Source organism: Pagrus pagrus, assembly GCF_965226575.1.
Source record: "Pagrus pagrus genome assembly, chromosome: 10".
Classification (NCBI taxonomy): domain Eukaryota; kingdom Metazoa; phylum Chordata; class Actinopteri; order Spariformes; family Sparidae; genus Pagrus; species Pagrus pagrus.
In genome coordinates, this window is record NC_140194.1 from 17037805 (window position 1) to 17057991 (window position 20187).

The following is a 20187-nucleotide window of genomic DNA, read 5'->3' on the forward strand; positions in this document are numbered from 1 at the left end:
GTCACTGTCCACCGAAGCATTGTGGGAAGGAAAGTGGAGCTGTCGGCCGCTGATGGCAGACTGCTCAATTTGGCGAATATCTTCGATAGTGAGCAGCCTTAAGAGCCAGAAATAAAGAGGTAACGATGCTACTTCACGAAGCTAATGTCAACGGGCTGTGAGGAAGAGGAACCCGGTGTCATCGCTGCTCTACAGCGCACGGGCGCCCGAAGCAGAGAAGTGGGATACTGTGTCAATGGACCGCGGCGTTTATATTTTCCTTTCCAGGGGAGCCGAATAAAGTAGCGACGGATTATATTCCCGCTGTGGATGGGCGGGGGGCTACTGTGCTCCGGCATTCCTGATCGTTTGAAGTTTCTCGAGATTTCTGTCGAAGACGCCGTCAAAGATGTCGACCAGCAGTCCCGAAGCGGTGAAGAAACTGCTGGAGAACATGCAGACGGACCTGCGGTCTCTGTCCATGGAGTGCAAGAAGAAATTCCCCCCAGTCAAAGAGGTTAGCCGGCTAGTTAGCTTCACTGAGCCGTTACCCCGGTGTTCAGCAGGTTGTCTCATCTGTGAATCTTGAGTTTAATTTGGTAGATTTGTACATATTTGCTTGTTTGAGCCCGTTCCCCCTCAAACCACCGGGGCCTCCACTCTGTGGGTGATGTGGACACCGAGCTGTCCTCATACTGTACGGGTAAATTAAAAGTTGTGTCAGCTAGTGGGCCCTTCCAGTAGCTGACACAAGTGTTTAAAATGGCCTGTGTCTAACCTTTTCGGTTAAAAAAAGCTAATGTGTAACATTCATATAATGTTAGTCGGAGGTAACCCGAATGAACTTAGCTGACCCACGTTTGTATTTACATAATAGCACCACGCACCTAGCTAACTGTTTTTACTGGCGTCAGGTTATTTACGAGACATATTCACCAGTGCAGTGTCACATTGGTGAAAATGACATGGAAGTACCGTTATTTTAAGGCTCAGTACACCAAACAGGTTTTCTTATTTACCCCTAGCAGTGAAACCTGTGCAAAGCAAACCAGTGTTGGGATGTCTATAATGCTGGAGCTAAGATATGAAATGTCTATTTTCTGATTATGGTGAACCAACACTGGATGCTTTATTTTGAAATAATGTAAAAGGGGCCTTTTTATATGCAACACTTAATTGGAAGTTATGTACTGTATGAAATTGCATTTGCTGCATTAATACTGGCACGCTTACTGCAAAATCAACTTGCAATGTGAGATGCTAGACAGACCTACGCAAGCCGAGCAGATGTCTTCTGTGACAAATGTAAAAACCAAAAGATTTTTTGCTGAAAATGGCTCACCTGAGCATTATCCAGTCATTAATGCACTTCTCCCCTGGAATCAAAATAACAGTGGTTACATATCACAAAGCAAATACACAAACATACAATTATATCTCCTCACTTGTGCACTTTCAGGTTTGTGAATGATCCTGAATGACCATGACGTTGTGTCTAGACATGTTGCTCTTATTTTCCAGTGATTTGAGCACATCAGGTTTCCATTCAAACCTGTTGTATGTGGTTGCCTTCCGCAACTAAAACCAAAACTGTGAGCATCGCTAAATAGATATTACTCATGACAATATATATTTTTGAGATTTTTGAGTGCTGTTCATTTTGAAATCAGGAGAGAAGTGGTTTGATGGGAGGACAATGATCAGGTGAGCTATTTCCAGCAAAAATGTTATTTTTAATTATTTATAATATAGAAGACCTCTGTTTGGCTTATATAGGTCTGTCTAACATCTCACATTGCAAGTTGGTTTTGCAGTCAGTTTGCCAGCATCAATGCAGCAGAAGCAATTTCATACAGTACATACATTCATTCAGTATTTAGTTTTTTATATTCCTTGGAGTTACTGACTGGCTTCCTTGTGCAGCAGCCTTGGTGAGATCATGGCTTGGTTTGAGAAGAGAATAGTACAAGGAGGTGCACTGTCAAGGCCTCTTACAGTGTATGTGTATTGTTAGATTCTCACATAGAAGACAACAGTCAACCCAGCTTATGTGAATCCACTTTGCCCCTAACGACACAACCCTCTTTAGTACATGCATTGTCTGCTTTCAGCAGTCCACCGGGTTTCAGTCAGAGTTCATTTACATCTGTAATAAATTGTATTTGGGGACTACAACTAATGATTATTTTCTATTTAGGATTGTCTGTCAGTCATTTTCTCGATAAGTTCTTTGCTCTATAAAATGTTGACCACTATCAGCCAAAGCCCAAGATGACATCCTCAAATGTCTTATGTCCACGACCCTAAAAGAGGAGTTAAGAAAACACCAAATATTCACATTTGAGAATGAATTATTTTCTTAAAAATGACTCAAAATGATAAACTTATTATCAAAATAGTTGGCAATTGATTCTATGTTATTTTGAACCTTAGTTAAATGGACAAAAGATCAACATATTGAAAGGGTGGTGACATATAATATTAGATAAACACAACCTCCATTCACTCTGTGCTGGTTTGCCCATGCTGCATTTGCTAACTTTGTAGACATACAGATGCTATGTGTTTGCCAAAGTTATGTAATTCAGCTGACACCATCTCAGTCAGAGCCTCTTTACCTTAATTCCTTCTAATTCCCAGCAGGTATAGCAAGCTCACTGTTTGCTTGCATATGTAACAGCGGTCAAAGGGGTCATTAGATGAAATGCTGTACTGTATGTGAGGCTTTCGGGGCCATGAAAGTATTCGTCAGCCAGCTCAGCAGGGAAAATACATATCAGGCTACACTGGCTTAGTTTGTTTTTCCCCTCAGCTCACCTTGGTTAAAGACAACATCACAATGAGAAAGACAAATAGTTCGGCAAGCCCTTCCAGTTCCTTGTGTGCTTCGGACACTGCAGACTGATCCCTTGACTTAAGTGGCTCACACTTCACTATGAGATGTGTGGCAGTCATGCAGGACCATAAAAAGCACACTGGTCTCACATTCCAGACTGCTTGCTGGTCCTTACCCTGGGGGCCTCATGAAGGCAGCATCTCCGTCAATATTGATTAATCATCACCCATGTTTCCTGGTCCTCACCAACATCTCCCCTTAGGGATCACAGCAGTGCAGGGAGCCACTTTGATGTTTCCCACAGCCTCAGCTCACTGGTGCTCCAGTTGATAGTGTTGTGATTGAAACAACCTTTTCCAATTTGAGCCATCATGGTTATATTTGCTGGGATGTATTTGTGCTACAAACAAGCTGAGCTCTGTTTGTGTGTTGGTTGTGAATCCATATTATTTTGTAGTCTTTATTCTATTCATACTTAGATGTCTGTTTACGATTTGCAGTTTATTGAACGGAACTCCTGAATTTCTTTTTGTTTGTCTTACACACATTTTCAGCACTTCCCAATTTTCCCCAGGACATTTTTTAAATGAATGACTGTTACGTATGTTAGTAAATTATCAAAACTTAACACCAAAGTGTTCTTTCCTTATCGCAAAATAAAACTGAACAAGCCCCATCTTCATAGCCCCCAGCCAGTCTCCATTCCAGTTCCTCCCACATTTCCCAGCCTGTCTCCCACAGTGACATTGCACCACAGACAGTGGTTCCTCCGGGTTAAGAGCAGCCAAGAAGACTCCCATTGATTTTTCTGCATCATAGCTTCACACTCAACCTCTCTTTCATTGAGTAGCAGTCAGTGAAACCACCAGGGCTTTGCTGTTTGTTGTGCTCTGATTGCTTTTGCCTAGGTGAAAATAAGGCATCAGGCAGCCAGCTCTCCACTCTCTCTCTCTGTGGATGAGTCAGGCGCTGTCAACTGTCTGTAGCTCCCAGTGAAATGTGACTGCTTGTCTTGGGAAAACCTGCAGAATTAATGAAAGCATTATGGGCAACCTTTGTATGGCTCAGTTAGCACAAGTCATTTGCGAGACAGGTTGTGTAAGCTCAGCTGCACAGAGACAAAGTAACAACATGGTGTGAGGATTTGGTGAACTGACACTATTGCACTGAAGTTCTGACTGAATAAGCCTTTTTTTTATAATATGCCAAGTCAGTTCCCAAAAACTGCTGAGTTTTGAGACTCTGGCAGCATGTTTCTAAGGAAGTCATTCTGTGATGAGCTTCACTAATGTCGGTTTTCAGGAGAAAATGAGCTGGCTCTCAGACATGGGTCAGTTCTGCTTTTAAAATCTCCTCCAAAAAAAAAAAGAGAGTCTAGAGAAGAACTGAAAGTATCGAGCACTTCTTATATGTCTTGGTCGTGACATCATCTGTACAGCAGAGACCAGTATTTAATGTTGTTTTCTACTTGTCGTGGAGATTTAAAAGTCAGATTTGTCCAGGACTGTATTTTGGTTTGCATTAATAGAACTCTAAAATATTAGCACAGAACATAGTTTTTAAATATCGTCATCCTTTTTTAAGGATGACCTTAATGATGAATATATCAAGATTTTTTTTGAACTTGGGGTGCACAATATCGGCGTGCAATGGGTATCGACCGAAGGTTTAAAAAATGAAATACTAGCATTGGCCTGAAATGAATATTTCTGTCAATAAGCTGATGCTTAAATTATGCGTGATGATGTCATTGGTAATGTTAAATGCTGAAAGTTAGGCTGGTGGTTGCCAACAAAGTAATCATCATTATGTCTTGGTAAAGTATTCCTATGCTATCCAGCACAGCTGGTTTTAGCTTTTTAGAAAGGAGTTAACTGGATGGAAGTGGGATTTTGTATCTCTGTTACAAAGAAATCATCAGGCCAGTGGTATTTCCTTCCACATGGAGGTGACTTCATTATGCTGACAGTTTTCATAGAGACGTAAGAGCTACGCTACAACAGAAGGCTTAAACAGCACTTTCTGTGAGGAAGTAGGTGGATAAATGTGTTTCTATTGCTATTTCCATTCAGCCTTGAACTCCATCAAAAAGAAGGCCAGTATTAAAAGGTTTTCGTCGAGGAAAGTGAGAAGGTTTTGTGCACAAAATGTTACCTTTTTTCCACATGTAGCATTTTACTTGTTCCACTAGAGGCGGTACGCACCCAAACAATATGCTTCTAATTAGAGGCATTTACTGGTTAATTGGTTTTATTTGACTGACTCACAGATTCCACAGACATGGAAGAAAACATCTTTTTGACAGAGGTGTGCAAAGGACAGATGACATTGTTCGAGATTATTTTCCAAGACGGCACTCTTGTGTCTCATCATCACCAGCCTCAGCAAATCACAGATGATATTATCCTGTTAAATCACCTTCCAAGCATCCACTATTGTTATTGAACAACATCCTTAGGGCCAAATATTTTGATAAGTACTCCCTTAATTCTATTGCTCCATTAATTTGTTCTCTTCTTTCAACATGCATGGCCACTTTGGGAAAGCCGTATCTTTAAAGGCTCACATCAGAAGTATTCGAAGGGGACTTGAAACACTTTTTACTGTAAAAGTTGGTGAGAGGAGGAAACATCCTCATATCTCTCACCGCCCTTGGGCCATAGGCTGCATGATTTCTGGGTGACTCATTTCAGTTCAATAGATTGACAGCTGCAGCACAGTGAGCAGTTAGCTCATATAGGCATGTACTGTATACATATATGCATGTATATAGGCACCAATAAAGCATACAGGTTCACAGGTGTGAAGACATCTGAAAACCTGCAGTTACTGAAGCACAACTCATCTCATGCTGTATCAACGAGTCATCAGTATTTTCTTTTTATCTATCAATTGGTTAAGTGTTTTGCTAAGAAAATTGTGAGGAAAGCCCGTCGTATGTCTTCAAATAACTTGTTTTATCAGACAAACGGTTGACATTATTTTGAAGTGCTAGCAAAAAACAGCAAATGTTTCACATTTTCCTTGACAAAAAGACTTTGAATCAAAACAGTTTACTTCTCATTTTCTGTCCTTTGGCTAATTGATCTAAAACTCATCAGACCACAGCTGTAAATAAGGTCTGATTTTAAATGGACAGTGCACAGCCAGAAGAAACATTGCCCGGGCTTTTATCGTAAAGCTTGAAATATAGTTTGTCTGTATCATTTGTATCGTTTGTTTCTTTAAACACTATCCCCAAACTTTGCTGTTTTTGCCACTTGTCTTTTCAGTTATCTCTCATACATGTAGGTAGAGTATATTTATAGTCTCAGCCTGTGGGAATATTGAAAGCAGCCACAGCATGCTTGTAATTATTTGGGACTAAAAAGGCTCTCTGTGTTCCCCTCACTGCCCTGTTAAGACCTCAGTGGCTCCGTTCGAGGAACAAAGGAGAAGACGGAGACTAGCATATTTTGAAGATTAACTTTTTAAGGAGCTGCATGGTAAAATGCCAGAGCACAGTTTGTATTAACAGCCCGACAGGCTAACAAACGGTTGTTTGGTAACAGACTGCTGAGCGGGTTATGAATTGATGACTTCCACTGTGTCTCGACCTTGTCGCTGTTTAAATGACAAGTGATGTAATCATGCTATTTAGTCAAATATTTCAGCCACTCCAGCATAAGGGGCAGCTGCATTGTTTCTCTTCATCAAGGGTCTCTAATCCAAAGTGGTATGATTTGCTCATTACTACATTGTGTATTTTTCAGGATATTTTTCACCATGTTAGACTAGAAATTGCATTTCAAAATGTTGGCTCAGGTTTTGAGAAGGGAGCTCAGTTACCTTATTCTAAATCGTGTAAATAAATAGAATAGTTAAATGTATGCTGAGCAGACTGTCTTTGTTCGCTGTGTGCTTCTTTCCTGCCATGTGTGGGCTGTGCAGATGGTCGTTACCTCAGCATCAGGTTGCCAAAAGAAAAATGCTTGTTGAGATGACTGATAAAAGAGATAAACAATCTAATTATGGTCTTAAAATATGTAGACTTACAGCACAGTTGTCTCAAGGTACACATTTGCACCCTGTATCTTTTAGACAGATTACTTGCAGTATGAAAAAGTGATGTTTTCTCGTGGTTATTAAGACAGAAATAGTCAGATAGGAGTAGAACATGCTCTGCGAAGGGTTAGTGATGGAGAAGAATGCTGGGGAAGAGGATGAGCAGGGGTTAGAGAGAAGGAGAGAATATCTTGACAGCTTTTCGGCGGCTCGTGGTTGTTGTAGAAAGATAACAGCAGCAGCCTCTGTTTTGACTGGTAAATGCTCAGTATCTCTGTTCTCTCTCACACAGACACAGACTGTCTCACATTTAGTCTGTCTCCATGTCATCCCCCCTCCTGCCCTTCCTGTCTCTTGAAATTCCTCCATCCCCCTTTCCATATCTTAGCTCCCCTGCCAGACACATCACCGGGGAAATCAGCACATCCCTCTAAAGTTGAAGCCCCTTCTCAACAGATTACCAGCCCTCCTTCTGTCTCTTAGCAGTCGGGCCTAGCTGTTTCTCCCCTGCGGCCGTCACAACAAGAGATTGTGTCTGATGCCTCTACCACAGTGTTGCTGCTGCTCCATCAGCACCTTTTGGAACGTGTTACACGGGATGTAAATGTCTCCTCTTTTCTTTTTGACCCTTAGGCTGCAGAGTCTGGCATCGTGAAGATTAAGACCATTGCAGCCAGGAATACAGACATACTAGCAGGTGAGTGAGAGAGTGAGATCGGTGGTGATTGGACACAACTTGGATATCTAGCTGCCACTTTGTGTGAACGTGCATTTTATTCTGATTTGAAAGTGAATTCTCATGAATTCTCCACAATATAATGTGTCAATTTGAGTTATTTAGATATGATTTGATCATGTTATGAGGTTATTCTTGGTAGACTTCTCTTGCTTTGTCTGTTCTAGTTTGGCTTTGGATTACAGTTGCAAAGTTGCCATTTTGAACACTATCTTTGGTATATTTACATCGCTTTTTTCTCAGTGTAATTGTTGGTAAATGTACACTGTCCCAGGTGAATGTTTTCATATTCACATGACACAGTTTTTGCAGGGCTACAGAAGCCACTGTTTTATTTATGGAGTCAGAATGTGGCAAGTCATGCACAGATGTGTGATATACTGTGAGGATATGGCCTTTAATTCCTCCCAAAAATATATATATTTTGATATAGGTTGTTTCCCCAGTGCGTAAAGGAGAACTGTATAGTATTATATATTATCACTCATCCCTCAGCTTTGTTTAAGGGACGATTGAATACATTTAGCCTTTTACATACCTGCACATTCTGAATTCACTACAAAGCACTTTCACGCGTCTGCTCTCTAAACAATTGGATCGGAAAATGTTTCAATGCTGTCCTCATAAACAAAGTCCAGCTTTTAGTAGCATTTGCAGAGTTGACACATACTCGACATTTTCCGAGTTCCACTGATGACCGTCCGACGCCGGCTGCCACTCTGTAAACTGTAATCTTTACAGCAACTCATTACAGGAGAGTTCATTTATCTTTGTTTCCAGACTGAATTTGTGAGTTGTCGCAGCAGCGTAATGAGGTGTTGAGGTGAGATTGAGTGGTCAAACCCGTTGTGCAGGTTATATGAATCGAAGAAACTAAATCCAGTGTAATGAAGGTGAAAATGATGCAGGTAGTCGGATGCAAAGCACTTTCTCAGTAGCACAAATGTGTCTAGGACACTTTAATTTCAAATTTTTTTTACATGAATTTTAAATTCCATGGTAATATCCCTGTATATAGATATATATCCTCAAACATTCACAGTTAAAAGGAATTGGAATAACATTGAAAAAAAGGTTTTCATAACTCAACATTGAATTAATAATTAAGCACTGTGGAGCTTCCACACAGAATGTTCCCGTTCTGTTAATTTTATTTTGTATTATGACCATTTAATCTATGCTTTGGTTCAATATTTGTTCTTCAACCCCTTCTCTGCACTACCAGTACTTAATACTGATATAAAAATCATTAATTGGGACTCTCAAAACAGCAGCGTGTCTTTCATGCAGAAACTATTCATATTGGATAATCATTTTAAAACATTATGAATATTTTAGGTAACTCTAATGAAAGCATCTTTGCACTCTTCTTCCTTGAAGCATCTGTTCAGATGTCCAAAACATGTACAGTGACATTTAGCCTGATCTCTGTCCTTTTCCTGCAGCTCTGAAGGAGAACAGCTCGGAGGTCGTGCAGCCTTTTCTGATGGGCTGTGGCACCAAAGAGCCAAAGATCACCCAGCTGTGTCTGGCTGCCATCCAGAGACTCATGTCCCATGAGGTGGTATCTGAGGTAAGGACCAGGAGCTAGCCTGATATTCACAATGTACATACAGCACACCAGGGCTTATGTTTAAAGTTGAGAAATATGCCCACTAAAATAGAGATTAGCATATTATAAACCTTTCTGCATGACGCAGTTACGTATAAAGGCCAGAGACGTTTACCAAGCAAGAGAAGGACTTGCAGAGAAGAGTTTATTTTCTTAAAAACTCTGAGATTTAAAAGTGGATTTATCTTCACTCCCCCTTTTCGACCTGTCAGCAGCGAAGCTGCGGACGTGCCAACCTTCATTGTTGGATGCAGTGTACTGTAATTAGTCTCTCTTGGTCTTGTTGACTGCTGACTGGAGGAAAAATGAACTTAACTTCCTGAACATACAGGGAGACTAAGACTAAAAAAGTTTAATGTCCTCTGAGAGGCAATTTGCGATACAGCACAGAACAGACGCGTTTAAAAACACATCAGACAGACAGAAATAACAATAGCCTAAGATGATCTGTGGCAGCCATCGTCACTGTCGTCACAGTCCAGGCAGATATTTAAAGTGCATGTTAACATTTATCTTAAAAAATCAAAAATTAGTAGTATGATGCACGTCCGTTATGTATCATTTTGTATCACATCCCCTGGTACATTAGAGTCCTACAAATCATGTACCTTAGTTACGAGCATTATTTTATTTTATTATTAAAACATTTTTTGCTCGCTCGGTTATTATCTTTGGGTCTACACCTCCGACCAGAAGGGAGTGCCTTCTCCGCCAGGTACAGGTGGTACAGGTCAGCCCGTGTTTTCCTATGATTTTCCCACAATTCTTCACAATTTTTCCGAATTTGTCTCTGTTAGCGATTTTAGAATGTCCACACCAGCATACAATACAGTAACACAGGATACTCTCGATAAAACTTTTGCAAAGGAGAGTGGAAGAGAATGGAGAGAAATAACCGGAGTCTTTGGAGAGTTTAGTCAAAGGCTCAACTGAACACAAACAAACACAACACACAATCTGAAAACACAAACAGCTTACGTTTAATGAACAGCAGGGCATTCTGGCTGTTCAGGCTGAATGAACACAAATTATCCCAGCAGTCAAACTTCTGCAAAAAATTAGCTTGGCTCACTGTGTGATCACAGGCACAATTTAATTTGTATTGAAAGGAGGACGAATTCTAGTGAAATAAAAATGATTGTCGCATTCTCAGGTTATCATATACTGTACCAACGCTTTGGGTTAGTGATTTTGGCAACAGCGGCCTCTGTGAATTTTCTTTTAGCTCAGTAAAAATGGATGATATTTGACTATATTTGAATCTAGCATGAAAACAGCAGAAACACCTAGCTCATATGAAGTTGTGCCAATCCTTCAGGCCTCATTATTATCTACATTTAATCTTTGGTAAGCTGGTTTTAGTGAAATCAATGAGGCCATTGCTCTTATCAGGATTCGTCACCTCGTGTCACTCGACTTTATAGAAGGACACAAGGTGATTATCATCTCCAAGGGTGTCGAGTCAATACACATGTCCTTGTGGAGAACGTTTTTCCCATGTAATCATTACGAAAACACATTTCTAAAGAGCGTCACATCGGCAACATTTCTTTATGGTGTTTTCCTAGACATGCAATCCCTCGATCACTTTACACAGCTGTTTGTTTTTCCAGGTGATCTTACCTTTGTCCGTATCAAAGATTAGTTCTGTTAACATATTATGGATTGTCACAATTAATACAGGACTAATGTAGATTCTCATTTGCCAATTTACCTGCCAACAAATAAGATTTTGCACATTCAGTGCATGGTTCCTTGCAAATTTAAGTTCACCTACCACCGTAGGCACATTCCCTGTAATATCCTAAGGGCTAATTCATTCCGATCAATACAGGAATCAATGCAACTCATCAGTCCTAAATCAGGCAAGGCAAATATTAGACTGGTTAATCTAAATGCATTCCTGTCACTGGCGGCTACATCTGAAAGACCCCAACCACCCCTCTCCTCCTCCACTACTCATTCTTTCCCGCAGTTGTTGACCATCTTTCATTCTCAGCACAAGCCATTGTATTGGAAAACACTGACCTAGAAAAATGTTACTAGGGAGCTCCAGTACAGTAATTTCACATGATCTTTGTGTGCAGTGGCAGTTAAACAGCCCTGAAGAAAAAGGTGGAATTAAATATCCACCTCAGGAACTGGGTGAATGTATAATTTCTTCAACATGAATGTATTTTAATAAAAGCTTATGCGATGGGCGATGAGTATTTGAACCTTTTTAAATAACCCAGCTGGAGTCAGACCTGAGATCAGAGCCATTTCAAAGCTGGCACCCCGGAGCTGCTGCACAACTGCCTTGTTAATACACCATAAAAGACAGTTATTAAAAGCTTATTGAGCCATCCCATGCTTTCTAAATTTTGATGTCAGGCGTTTATTTAATTAGGTTAACATAGGTTTCAAAGCTTCTGCCTTGGTGAGATAGTCTAAGTGCTCTACCCTCCCAGAGAAAAGCCTCTCACAAGACAACTGTCATATGTTATTTGGTGTCATTTTTATCAACTCTTCAGCCACATTTTTTTTCTATTTTCAGTTTGTATTTTGCACTTTTGGGCTACAACTAATTATCATTACTATTTCATCTGTTTGTTTGATGTTTTTTCTGATTAATTGAGCAAATACTCCAAAAAAAGGCCCATCCCAATTTTCCAGAGCCTCATGTGACATCTTCTTGTTGCCTGCTTTGCCTGTTCAAAACAACATTTGATTTCTAATTATATAAAAAGCTGAAGCCAGCTGTTGTTTTTCATTTTTACTTCATAAATGACCATTATAATTGGATTTATTTATTTATGTCAACTGATCGTTTCAACATGAATCCACTTTAGTTCATATTGTTGCATAACTCAACGCCTCAAAGATGCTGACTATAATAAAGTCAGTTATGTTGTGGCCTACTTGAGTGGGTGGTGGTTGAGTCCTTTGTTCAAGAGCAGCTCAGCATGACTAAGTGAGGCAGATTTTCTCAGCAAGTCTGATGTTTTGGGAATGTCTCTTGGCCTTAACGATACCATTTTGTCTTTGTGTCTTTTTTTATTCCTCTTTGCCAGAGGTCTTCATCCTTGTCTTTGAGTGGCTGTTATCACATTGTTGCTCCCAACAAACATGTCTAAACATCTTAGACACACTCTTCACATACTCCTCAACACACACTTTTTCTAATCTATTGAGCATTGTAACTCCTCTCTTTTCTCTTGCCACTGGCACTCAACTTCATCAGCAACTCTGAACTGCAGGGTTTAAAAGCAAGCTAGCTGAGGGACTCACAAGACGAAACCTTTGTATTGATTATTAAGGTGTCACTGGAGACAACCGAGTCTGATACTTTGTCATGTAGAGAGAAAGGGGTGATAGAAAATGTCATTTTGTTTCCTCGGGGGAGGAGAGGGGTCTGTTCAAATGTCTTGAAAGAAAATGTTGAAATAGGACAGAGCAGACACTGAAGTGCCTATTGTGATTGTACTCCTATTTGGTAGTGGCCAACACCCCAGGAACAAAACTGTCAACATAAGAAAATCTAGGCAACAACCTCCGCAAAGAAAACACTACTAATCATAATTGTATGCTCCTGAACCGCATGAAGACGATGAGATGTGCCAAAGTTGATGGCAAATCTAAAGCCAATTGCTTCTAAAGCCCTGTAGAAACCCTTGGTAGTTGCAGTGTAGCAAAACTCGCTGAACAGAGGAAAAAAGGCTTTGTTAAACCTGTAATATCTTGTATGTCGCTGTGGGTTTAGAGCTAAAAGTGATTGTAGTTGACAGAAAATAATAACACAACAAATTAAAAATCAGTCAGTTGTTCAGGTCATTAATAAAGCAAAAATTCCAACCATTTGCTGGTTCCAGCTCCTCAGATGTGAGGATTTGCTGATTTGCTTTGCCTTTCTTTGTTTTATATGATTATGTATTTCCTGTCTATTGTTTTAGGACTGTTGGTCAGACATAAAGCAATCTTGTGCTACAATAACACAACAATAATTAGCATCTTTAGTCCTAGTGTGGATCAAACAGTTGCAAAAACTCATTATAAATTGGAAATTAACGTGTTTCTTGTTTTCCTTTTTTTCCCTTTTTTTTTTTTAAAGTAATGAGTCCTTCTGTGACTCCAGCGAGTCTTTCACAAAAGAGCAGAGCTCAGAGCGGTTGCGTGATGGGTACATGTATTTTGGACAGTATGACCCAAGAAAGGACATGCCATGTCACTTACTGTGAGCATCAAGTGACATAATATTAACTGGCAGCTAGATTTGGTGTTATTGAACTCTGTGTTGTTGTGACCCCTAAGCAGGCAGCACCAGCTGGTCCCACAAGTTGTATTTTGTGCGTGTCTTTGGTTTTGGGTTGTGTGACCTCAGGCTGAGCCTCTGCCTATTTCATTCAGTCTGACAGTCTACCAGCTCTGATACTGCTTCATGAGTTGAACTACATGTATGTGTGCATGATCAGTAATATGCTCAGATTTGATAAAGATGAATGTAAACAGCTGAAGGTGTTTTTGTGTAAATGACAGGCAGCTGCGGGGAACATCATCAACATGTTGTGGCAGCTGATGGAGAACGGTTTGGAGGAGCTGAAACTTTTGCAGACGGTCCTGGTCCTGCTCACCACCAACACAGTCGTACACGATGAAGTACTTTCCAAGGTACAAGAACAATATCACAAACTGTTTGTGTATATACTGTATGTCCTGCTCCTTTGTATTTATGTATGGACTCAAAGCCTTGCAAGTGTCCATGTAGCTAAGTTCTGTTTCAGTGAGTCATCCCCCATCCATTATTTAATTGTGCCTGTAATCTGTAATATTTTATTATGCCCATGAATACATACATTTGTGGTATCCTTGCTCCAGTTTGTGCAGCACCATAACACAGTGTCAAATGCAAATTATATGGACTATAAACTGTATAACTAAGGACTCATTCTGTTCACATTATTTTTGTGACTCCTGTTTTACTGTGTGAAGTCACTCGTTCAATCCTTTATTTTACGCCTCCTGAAGATGGCCCACAAATGCAATATAATCTATTTAGGCTCAGTTTGTACAATATATATGATGTTTATGTGCATATGCTACATCATACTTTCATGTTTTGTCCGACACAGGCCATTGTGTTGTGTTTCCGTCTGCACTTCACCAAGGACAACATCACCAACAACACAGCAGCTGCCACCGTCAGACAGGTTGTCACTGTGGTCTTTGAGAGGATGGTGGCTGAGGACGAGCGTTTCAAAGGTCAGAGGGAGGGCGATGTTGTTGCTATCTCAGGGAAAATGGAGAGATTTTATAGTGATGGAAGTTGAAACCTTGCTGGATTGCAATATTTTCACAGAGAAATGTGACATCTGGACTCATGGAAGATTTACAGCAAGGTTAAGCATCCGTTCATGAGACATTGTGCACTGATGACTATGTTTCCTTATAGAGAACCGAGTAGGGTACAGGTTACATGTTGGTTTCATGGAAGCCAAGCTGTAATCTAGAATAAAGTTAAGTTCTTACTGCCAGGACAAGAATCCAATAGCTTTCCTGCAATTTCTTTTTAAGGTAAATTACTACTGCTACTGCCTTCGGCAGTGTAGTAGGGCCGCAACCAACGGTTACTTTCATTTGATTAATCTGCCGATTATTTTCACAATTAATAGTAAAGTCTATAAAATTTCAAAAAATTACCAAAAGAAAATGTGAAGAAAAATGCTCATCAATTTCCCAGAGCCCAAGGTGACATCTTCAAATTGCTACTTTTGTCCAGGCAAAAAGTCCAAAGCCCGAAGCAGCAGATCCTTACATTTGAGAAGCCGGCCCCAGCAAATATTTGACTGACACAATGAATGAATCAAAATAGTTAATAGATGAATTTTCTTTTGATTGTCTAATCAAGTAATGGACTAGCTTTTGCAGCTTTACATCAGCGTAAACAACAGTTAGTTGTCTGTAACTGACAACAGAGAATTGTCCTTTCACTTTACAGAAAGTACAGTGATTTGTTTTTTTTCTGGAATAATCTTTTGTTCGGGTTATGCTCATCCATCCTTGCTATCAGATACAACATTTTGCTCATAAACATAAATTCATAGGCAATTAAATCCTTCAATTCCAGGCTACCTCCAGCAATGCGTATAAAAAGCATCAGCTAAAACATAGGAATAAAACATGATAAAATATTAAGAATATAAAAGCTTAGACTAAAATACTATAATATAATATAGTAAAACCGTATAATAATAATGTGTTATACTGTGATGGAGAAAGCACTTATAAACTGGTATCAAAACACATCACATGGGTGATGTGTAAGAACAAACAGGTAGTGATACGTAAAGAAAATTTTGATCTCTCAATGAGTTGCATATAGGCCTGAAATACATATTTTATCTTTTTCCCCCCTCAGGCATTGTGGAGCAGCAGCCTCCAGTCCAAGGAAACACCAACAGGCGGTCTGTCAGTACTCTGAGGCCAAGTGCAAAAGATGCATACATGCTGTTCCAGGTATGTCCACCAGGGGGCAGCAGCCCTCTACACAATGTTGAAGCTCATGGCTTCGGGTGAAGCCTTTTGAAAACATGACTCATGATCATTTGTGGACTAGAGAGAAGCAGCAGGAAACTGCTTTAATTATACATAATCGTGAGTTTTAAAGAGGAAAATAAGTTAGTAACTGCTTTCATCTTTGTGAAATTTGCCAGAAGTGATTCAAAGGTCCCTTGTCTCTAAGTCCCCTGTCACTTTCATCCACTCTGAAACAGTGCAGTCACTGAGCTCTGTTGGAAGGACAAGCATGACCACACAAAAGTGCAACCACTGTGATGTGTGTCGGACATAACACTCCATTGTTTCAAACACTGTTGTGCGCCTCCCTGCAGGACTTGTGTCAGCTGGTGAATGCTGATGCCCCCTACTGGCTGGTAGGGATGACAGAGATGACCCGGACGTTTGGCCTGGAGCTGCTGGAGTCTGTTCTTAATGATTTTCCAGGGGTATTCCTACAGGTACATATTATGGCTTATTAGTAAGAGAATTTTGAAATAGCTCTCCAAAAACGTTGGCCCTAAAGATAATGACAATGTGTTTTCCTCTTAATTTTGTTTTAATTTTTATCAGACATTTCAGTGTTTTGTCCAATTCCCATACATTTTATTTGATCTTAACATCAGATATTATGCATCTCAGTGCAGTGGAAAAAATACTCTTTAACAGTAGTGTGTCTTGGTTTTGCTTTGCTCGATCTGATCCCCACTCTCTTTCTTTGTTTCCCATTCAGCACCAGGAATTCAGTTTCCTGCTGAAGGAGCGAGTGTGTCCCCTCGTCATCAAACTCTTCTCCCCCAACATCAAGTTCCGGCAGGGCAGCAGCAGCGCCGCCTCACCAGCTCCTGTAGAGAAACCTTACTTTCCCATCTGCATGAGGTTGCTGCGGGTTGTCTCAGTCCTCATCAAGCACTTCTACAGCTTACTGGTAAGGAACCATTCTGAAGTGATGGTTGACTGGTCAGAAATGATGGATGGAGTAAGGGATTTTCTTCAGCACAGAGCTGATACACTTAATTGATCTGGTCTGATTAACATTGGATTAGAGAGCAGTAGTTTTGTCTTAGTTCTGCTTCAGGCGCTTTAATGAGCTTAACTGCATCTAAGTAATTAAGCATTGCAGCTGTTTTTATTAAGTGATACTCTATCAATCCTTGAAAAATGAAAATGTGTCTTTTGCCTAACTGAGGCAAGAGGCGTAGTAAGCTACAGAATAGCCTAATCAAGGCCCAAAGGGATTCAGGGATTTTTGCCAGAGGCAGCTGGCCAAATGTCTGTCCCAGTCTGATATGTGTTTGTTTGTTTTGCAGGTGACTGAGTGTGAGATCTTCTTGTCTCTGCTGGTGAAGTTTCTGGATGGCGAGAAGCCACAGTGGCTGAGAGCAGTGGCTGTGGAATCAGTCCATAGGCTTTGTGTGCAGCCACATTTATTACGGTAAGGGATATTAAGCTACACAAAAAAAGGCCGCACATTTTATTTAATGAGTGTGAAAACTTTCAAATGTTGTTTTCTCTTTATTTAATTCAAATATGAACTCTATATACTCTATATTATATTCCACAGCTGCACAGAGTGAAAAAAGACTGGAGGTGTTTTGGGCCTACTGCTTTATTGTAGCTAATCATTCCTTAATGACTCTTCAGTTAGCAGCCAAACAGTGTGATGTATCCGGTCATAAGAGTTAATGTGTCTATAATTGCTGATTCATCTACCTCTTGATACAACAACAGAGGTTGAGCTATGCAGGAAAATAAACCTACAAAATCTAAAGTACCACTGTGGTACTTGCTCCTGTACCATCCAAATAGTTTAAGCTGCTAGCATTCTCAGTGTTTCATACAGTTGGTGCTGTCAACAGGATGTTACATAGGTTACATTTTGTGAATACATTGTAACTGTGCCATTATTATGGTTAGAGTGACCAGTTTCTTGCTTACCTCTTGTGTTAACTTCCCTTTTAGTTCGTTCTGCCAGTCGTATGACATGAAACAACACTCCACTAAGGTATTCAGAGACATCGTCAACGCCCTTGGCTCCTTCATCCAGTCCCTCTTCATCGTCCCCAATGCTAGCGCTGCTGCCATTAGTGCGCCTGCTGGTCAGTTGATTTTTAAGAATAATCAAATCCTCATTTTCAGCTCTGTAAGACCGTGATACAGTAATGGGTTTCCTTTTTATTCAGCAATTAGGATTCCTGGAGATGTGTAAAAGTCAATGAATTTTCATTTTAGCCTTAATTCTGTACAGAAATGTGTTCAAATAAAAAAATAAATAAACTCAGATTTAGATTAGAATTTAATTGAGGTGCATTTGAAACATGAAATCCTCATTCATGGATATTTGTAGCAAAATGTGTTTTTTTTATATTTTACTATTTTTCCCCATCTCATGCTTACCTTATTCCACTGTCATTACTTGTCTTATCCACTCCTTCCAGGAGGCTCAGGTTCAGGGACCCAGGGCGCAGCACAGGGAGGTCCAGGGGCAGGAGGGGTCAGTGGCAACCTGACCACCCAGGCTGCATTTGAATACCGTGGTACCTGGATCCCCCTCATGACTGTTAGTGTCCAGGGCAGCGCCAAGGCCACATAGTGAGTGTTGTTACCACACAAACTTATATGACTGCCTTTATCCTTTTTATGTAACGTGTACACACATTTAAATCCTCTAACACACACAGAAGAAGTGAAGAGTTGTTGCGATTATCATCTCTGTGCTGCTAAGTGGCACAAACATGAGCTTGTAGCATCACTATTAAGTAAACTTATCCTGCAAGCAATAATCAGTGACTTCGCACTAAACAACAGGGGATCATAATAAGGCAGAGATCAAAGTTTCAACCCTGCATGAGGAGTAAAAACGCTATCGTCATTAGTCTTTGTTTTTTCAGCGGAAAGCAAGTTTTGAAATGCAGGGAATTATTTTAGCCAGAAGCCTTCCTCTGTCAAAGGGAGGTGCTGTCTCAATTACCCTTTCTGATGTTGTGAAAATCTATGAAATCTATTTCCTGTAATTAGGCTTCTTGCTTTTAGTTTTGGAGGCTGCACAGAGCTGACTCTTGTAGTAGACTTACACACACGCATTTAAATTTATGGATGGATCTTGTAACGTTAATAATGATTAATTTATGAACAAAAATGTATTTCACACCAGCACTTGCACACCTTCGTCTCATTTGTTTTCTCCCTTTTTGCCACCTTCCAGTCTAGAGATGTTGGACAAGGTGGAGCCCCCGTCCATCCCAGAGGGCTATGCCATGTCCGTGGCCTTCAGTGCCCTACTGGACCTGGTGCGGGGCATCACCTCCATGATTGAGAGGGAATTGGCCACGGAGGAGGAGGCAGCTGCTGAGTTCAGGGAGGCTCATCCTGATCAGGAGTGGCAGCCACAACCTGGTGAGAATAAACAGGATGGGAGGAAGACATGCAGGTTCTAAATTAAATATAAAGAGATAACTAAGCTTCAAGAGGCACAGCAAAGTGAAACAAAATATCTGTGCAAACTGTACACATATGTTTACAGTCTCGTGGTAGCACGGCTATGACCTCTGGTGGCCAGTATTGTGCCTTTGTGTCATCTGAGGTTGGTCAATGCTCTGTGGTTCTTTCTCAGGAGCCCACCTGGTGTGGGAGGAGATGGTCAGTGCCTGCTGGTGTGGTCTACTGGCTGCTCTGTCTCTGCTACTAGACGCGAGGTAAGTGGACTCTCTTTTCACTAACTGCTCTTTCACCAGTCATGTTGGATGCACACTCTTGGAAATCAACCATTAGAGAATGAATTGTCAATAAACTGAAAACATTTTTGATGTGTTCACATGTGTTTCCACTCACTCTGTTCCCCCCTCTTGTCCTGCCTCTTCAGCACCGATGAGACGGCCACAGAGAACATCCTAAAGGCAGAGCTCACCATGGCCTCGCTGTGTGGTCGTCTGGGCCTGGTGACGCCTCGTGATGCCTTCATCACAGCAATCTGCAAGGCATCTTTGCCGCCACACTATGCCCTGACTGTGCTGAGCAGCAACTCTGCCAACCTCTCAAGCAAAGGTACGGCACAGATATACCTGGAATACCCAGATAATACTGCAAACCACTTTACAGCTGAGTGTGATATGCAGAGTCGCCGTCCTGTCGGCATCCAACATCTAATACATAACTGTACAACACACAGATGAAACTCCACTTTACAACCCTGGGGATTGCCTCTGATTGTGTGTTTTTATGTTACGCTAATGAGCACCTTGACTGTTTCAGATGGTTGGATGCGCATGCAGAGAGCTTGACATGTAAACTGTTGGTACTCCACCTGTCCCTGTTGCCCTACACTTATTGCGTTAATCCATAACTTTTGACCGTGCCTTCTAATTAGGAACCAACGAGAATGTTTCTGGAGAATGTACACACACACACACACACACACACACACACACACACACACACGCACACACACAC

General features: G+C 40.8%; 1 protein-coding gene across 2 annotated transcripts in view; it reads left to right on the forward strand.

Moving 5' to 3' along the window:
- Window positions 1-20187, forward strand: part of mon2 (MON2 homolog, regulator of endosome-to-Golgi trafficking) — a 39055-nt gene continuing 18868 nt past the window's right edge. For both annotated transcript variants that reach the window (XM_084363208.1, XM_084363209.1), the window contains exons 1-14: window positions 1-496; window positions 7493-7556; window positions 9041-9168; window positions 13723-13854; window positions 14316-14445; window positions 15602-15699; window positions 16074-16199; window positions 16472-16666; window positions 17049-17173; window positions 17701-17837; window positions 18177-18330; window positions 18944-19134; window positions 19352-19433; window positions 19601-19782. In XM_084363208.1, coding sequence (XP_084219334.1) covers window positions 389-496; window positions 7493-7556; window positions 9041-9168; window positions 13723-13854; window positions 14316-14445; window positions 15602-15699; window positions 16074-16199; window positions 16472-16666; window positions 17049-17173; window positions 17701-17837; window positions 18177-18330; window positions 18944-19134; window positions 19352-19433; window positions 19601-19782 — 1852 coding nt within the window. In that variant the 5' untranslated portion in view covers window positions 1-388. The remainder of the gene's footprint in view (window positions 497-7492; window positions 7557-9040; window positions 9169-13722; window positions 13855-14315; window positions 14446-15601; window positions 15700-16073; window positions 16200-16471; window positions 16667-17048; window positions 17174-17700; window positions 17838-18176; window positions 18331-18943; window positions 19135-19351; window positions 19434-19600; window positions 19783-20187) is intronic.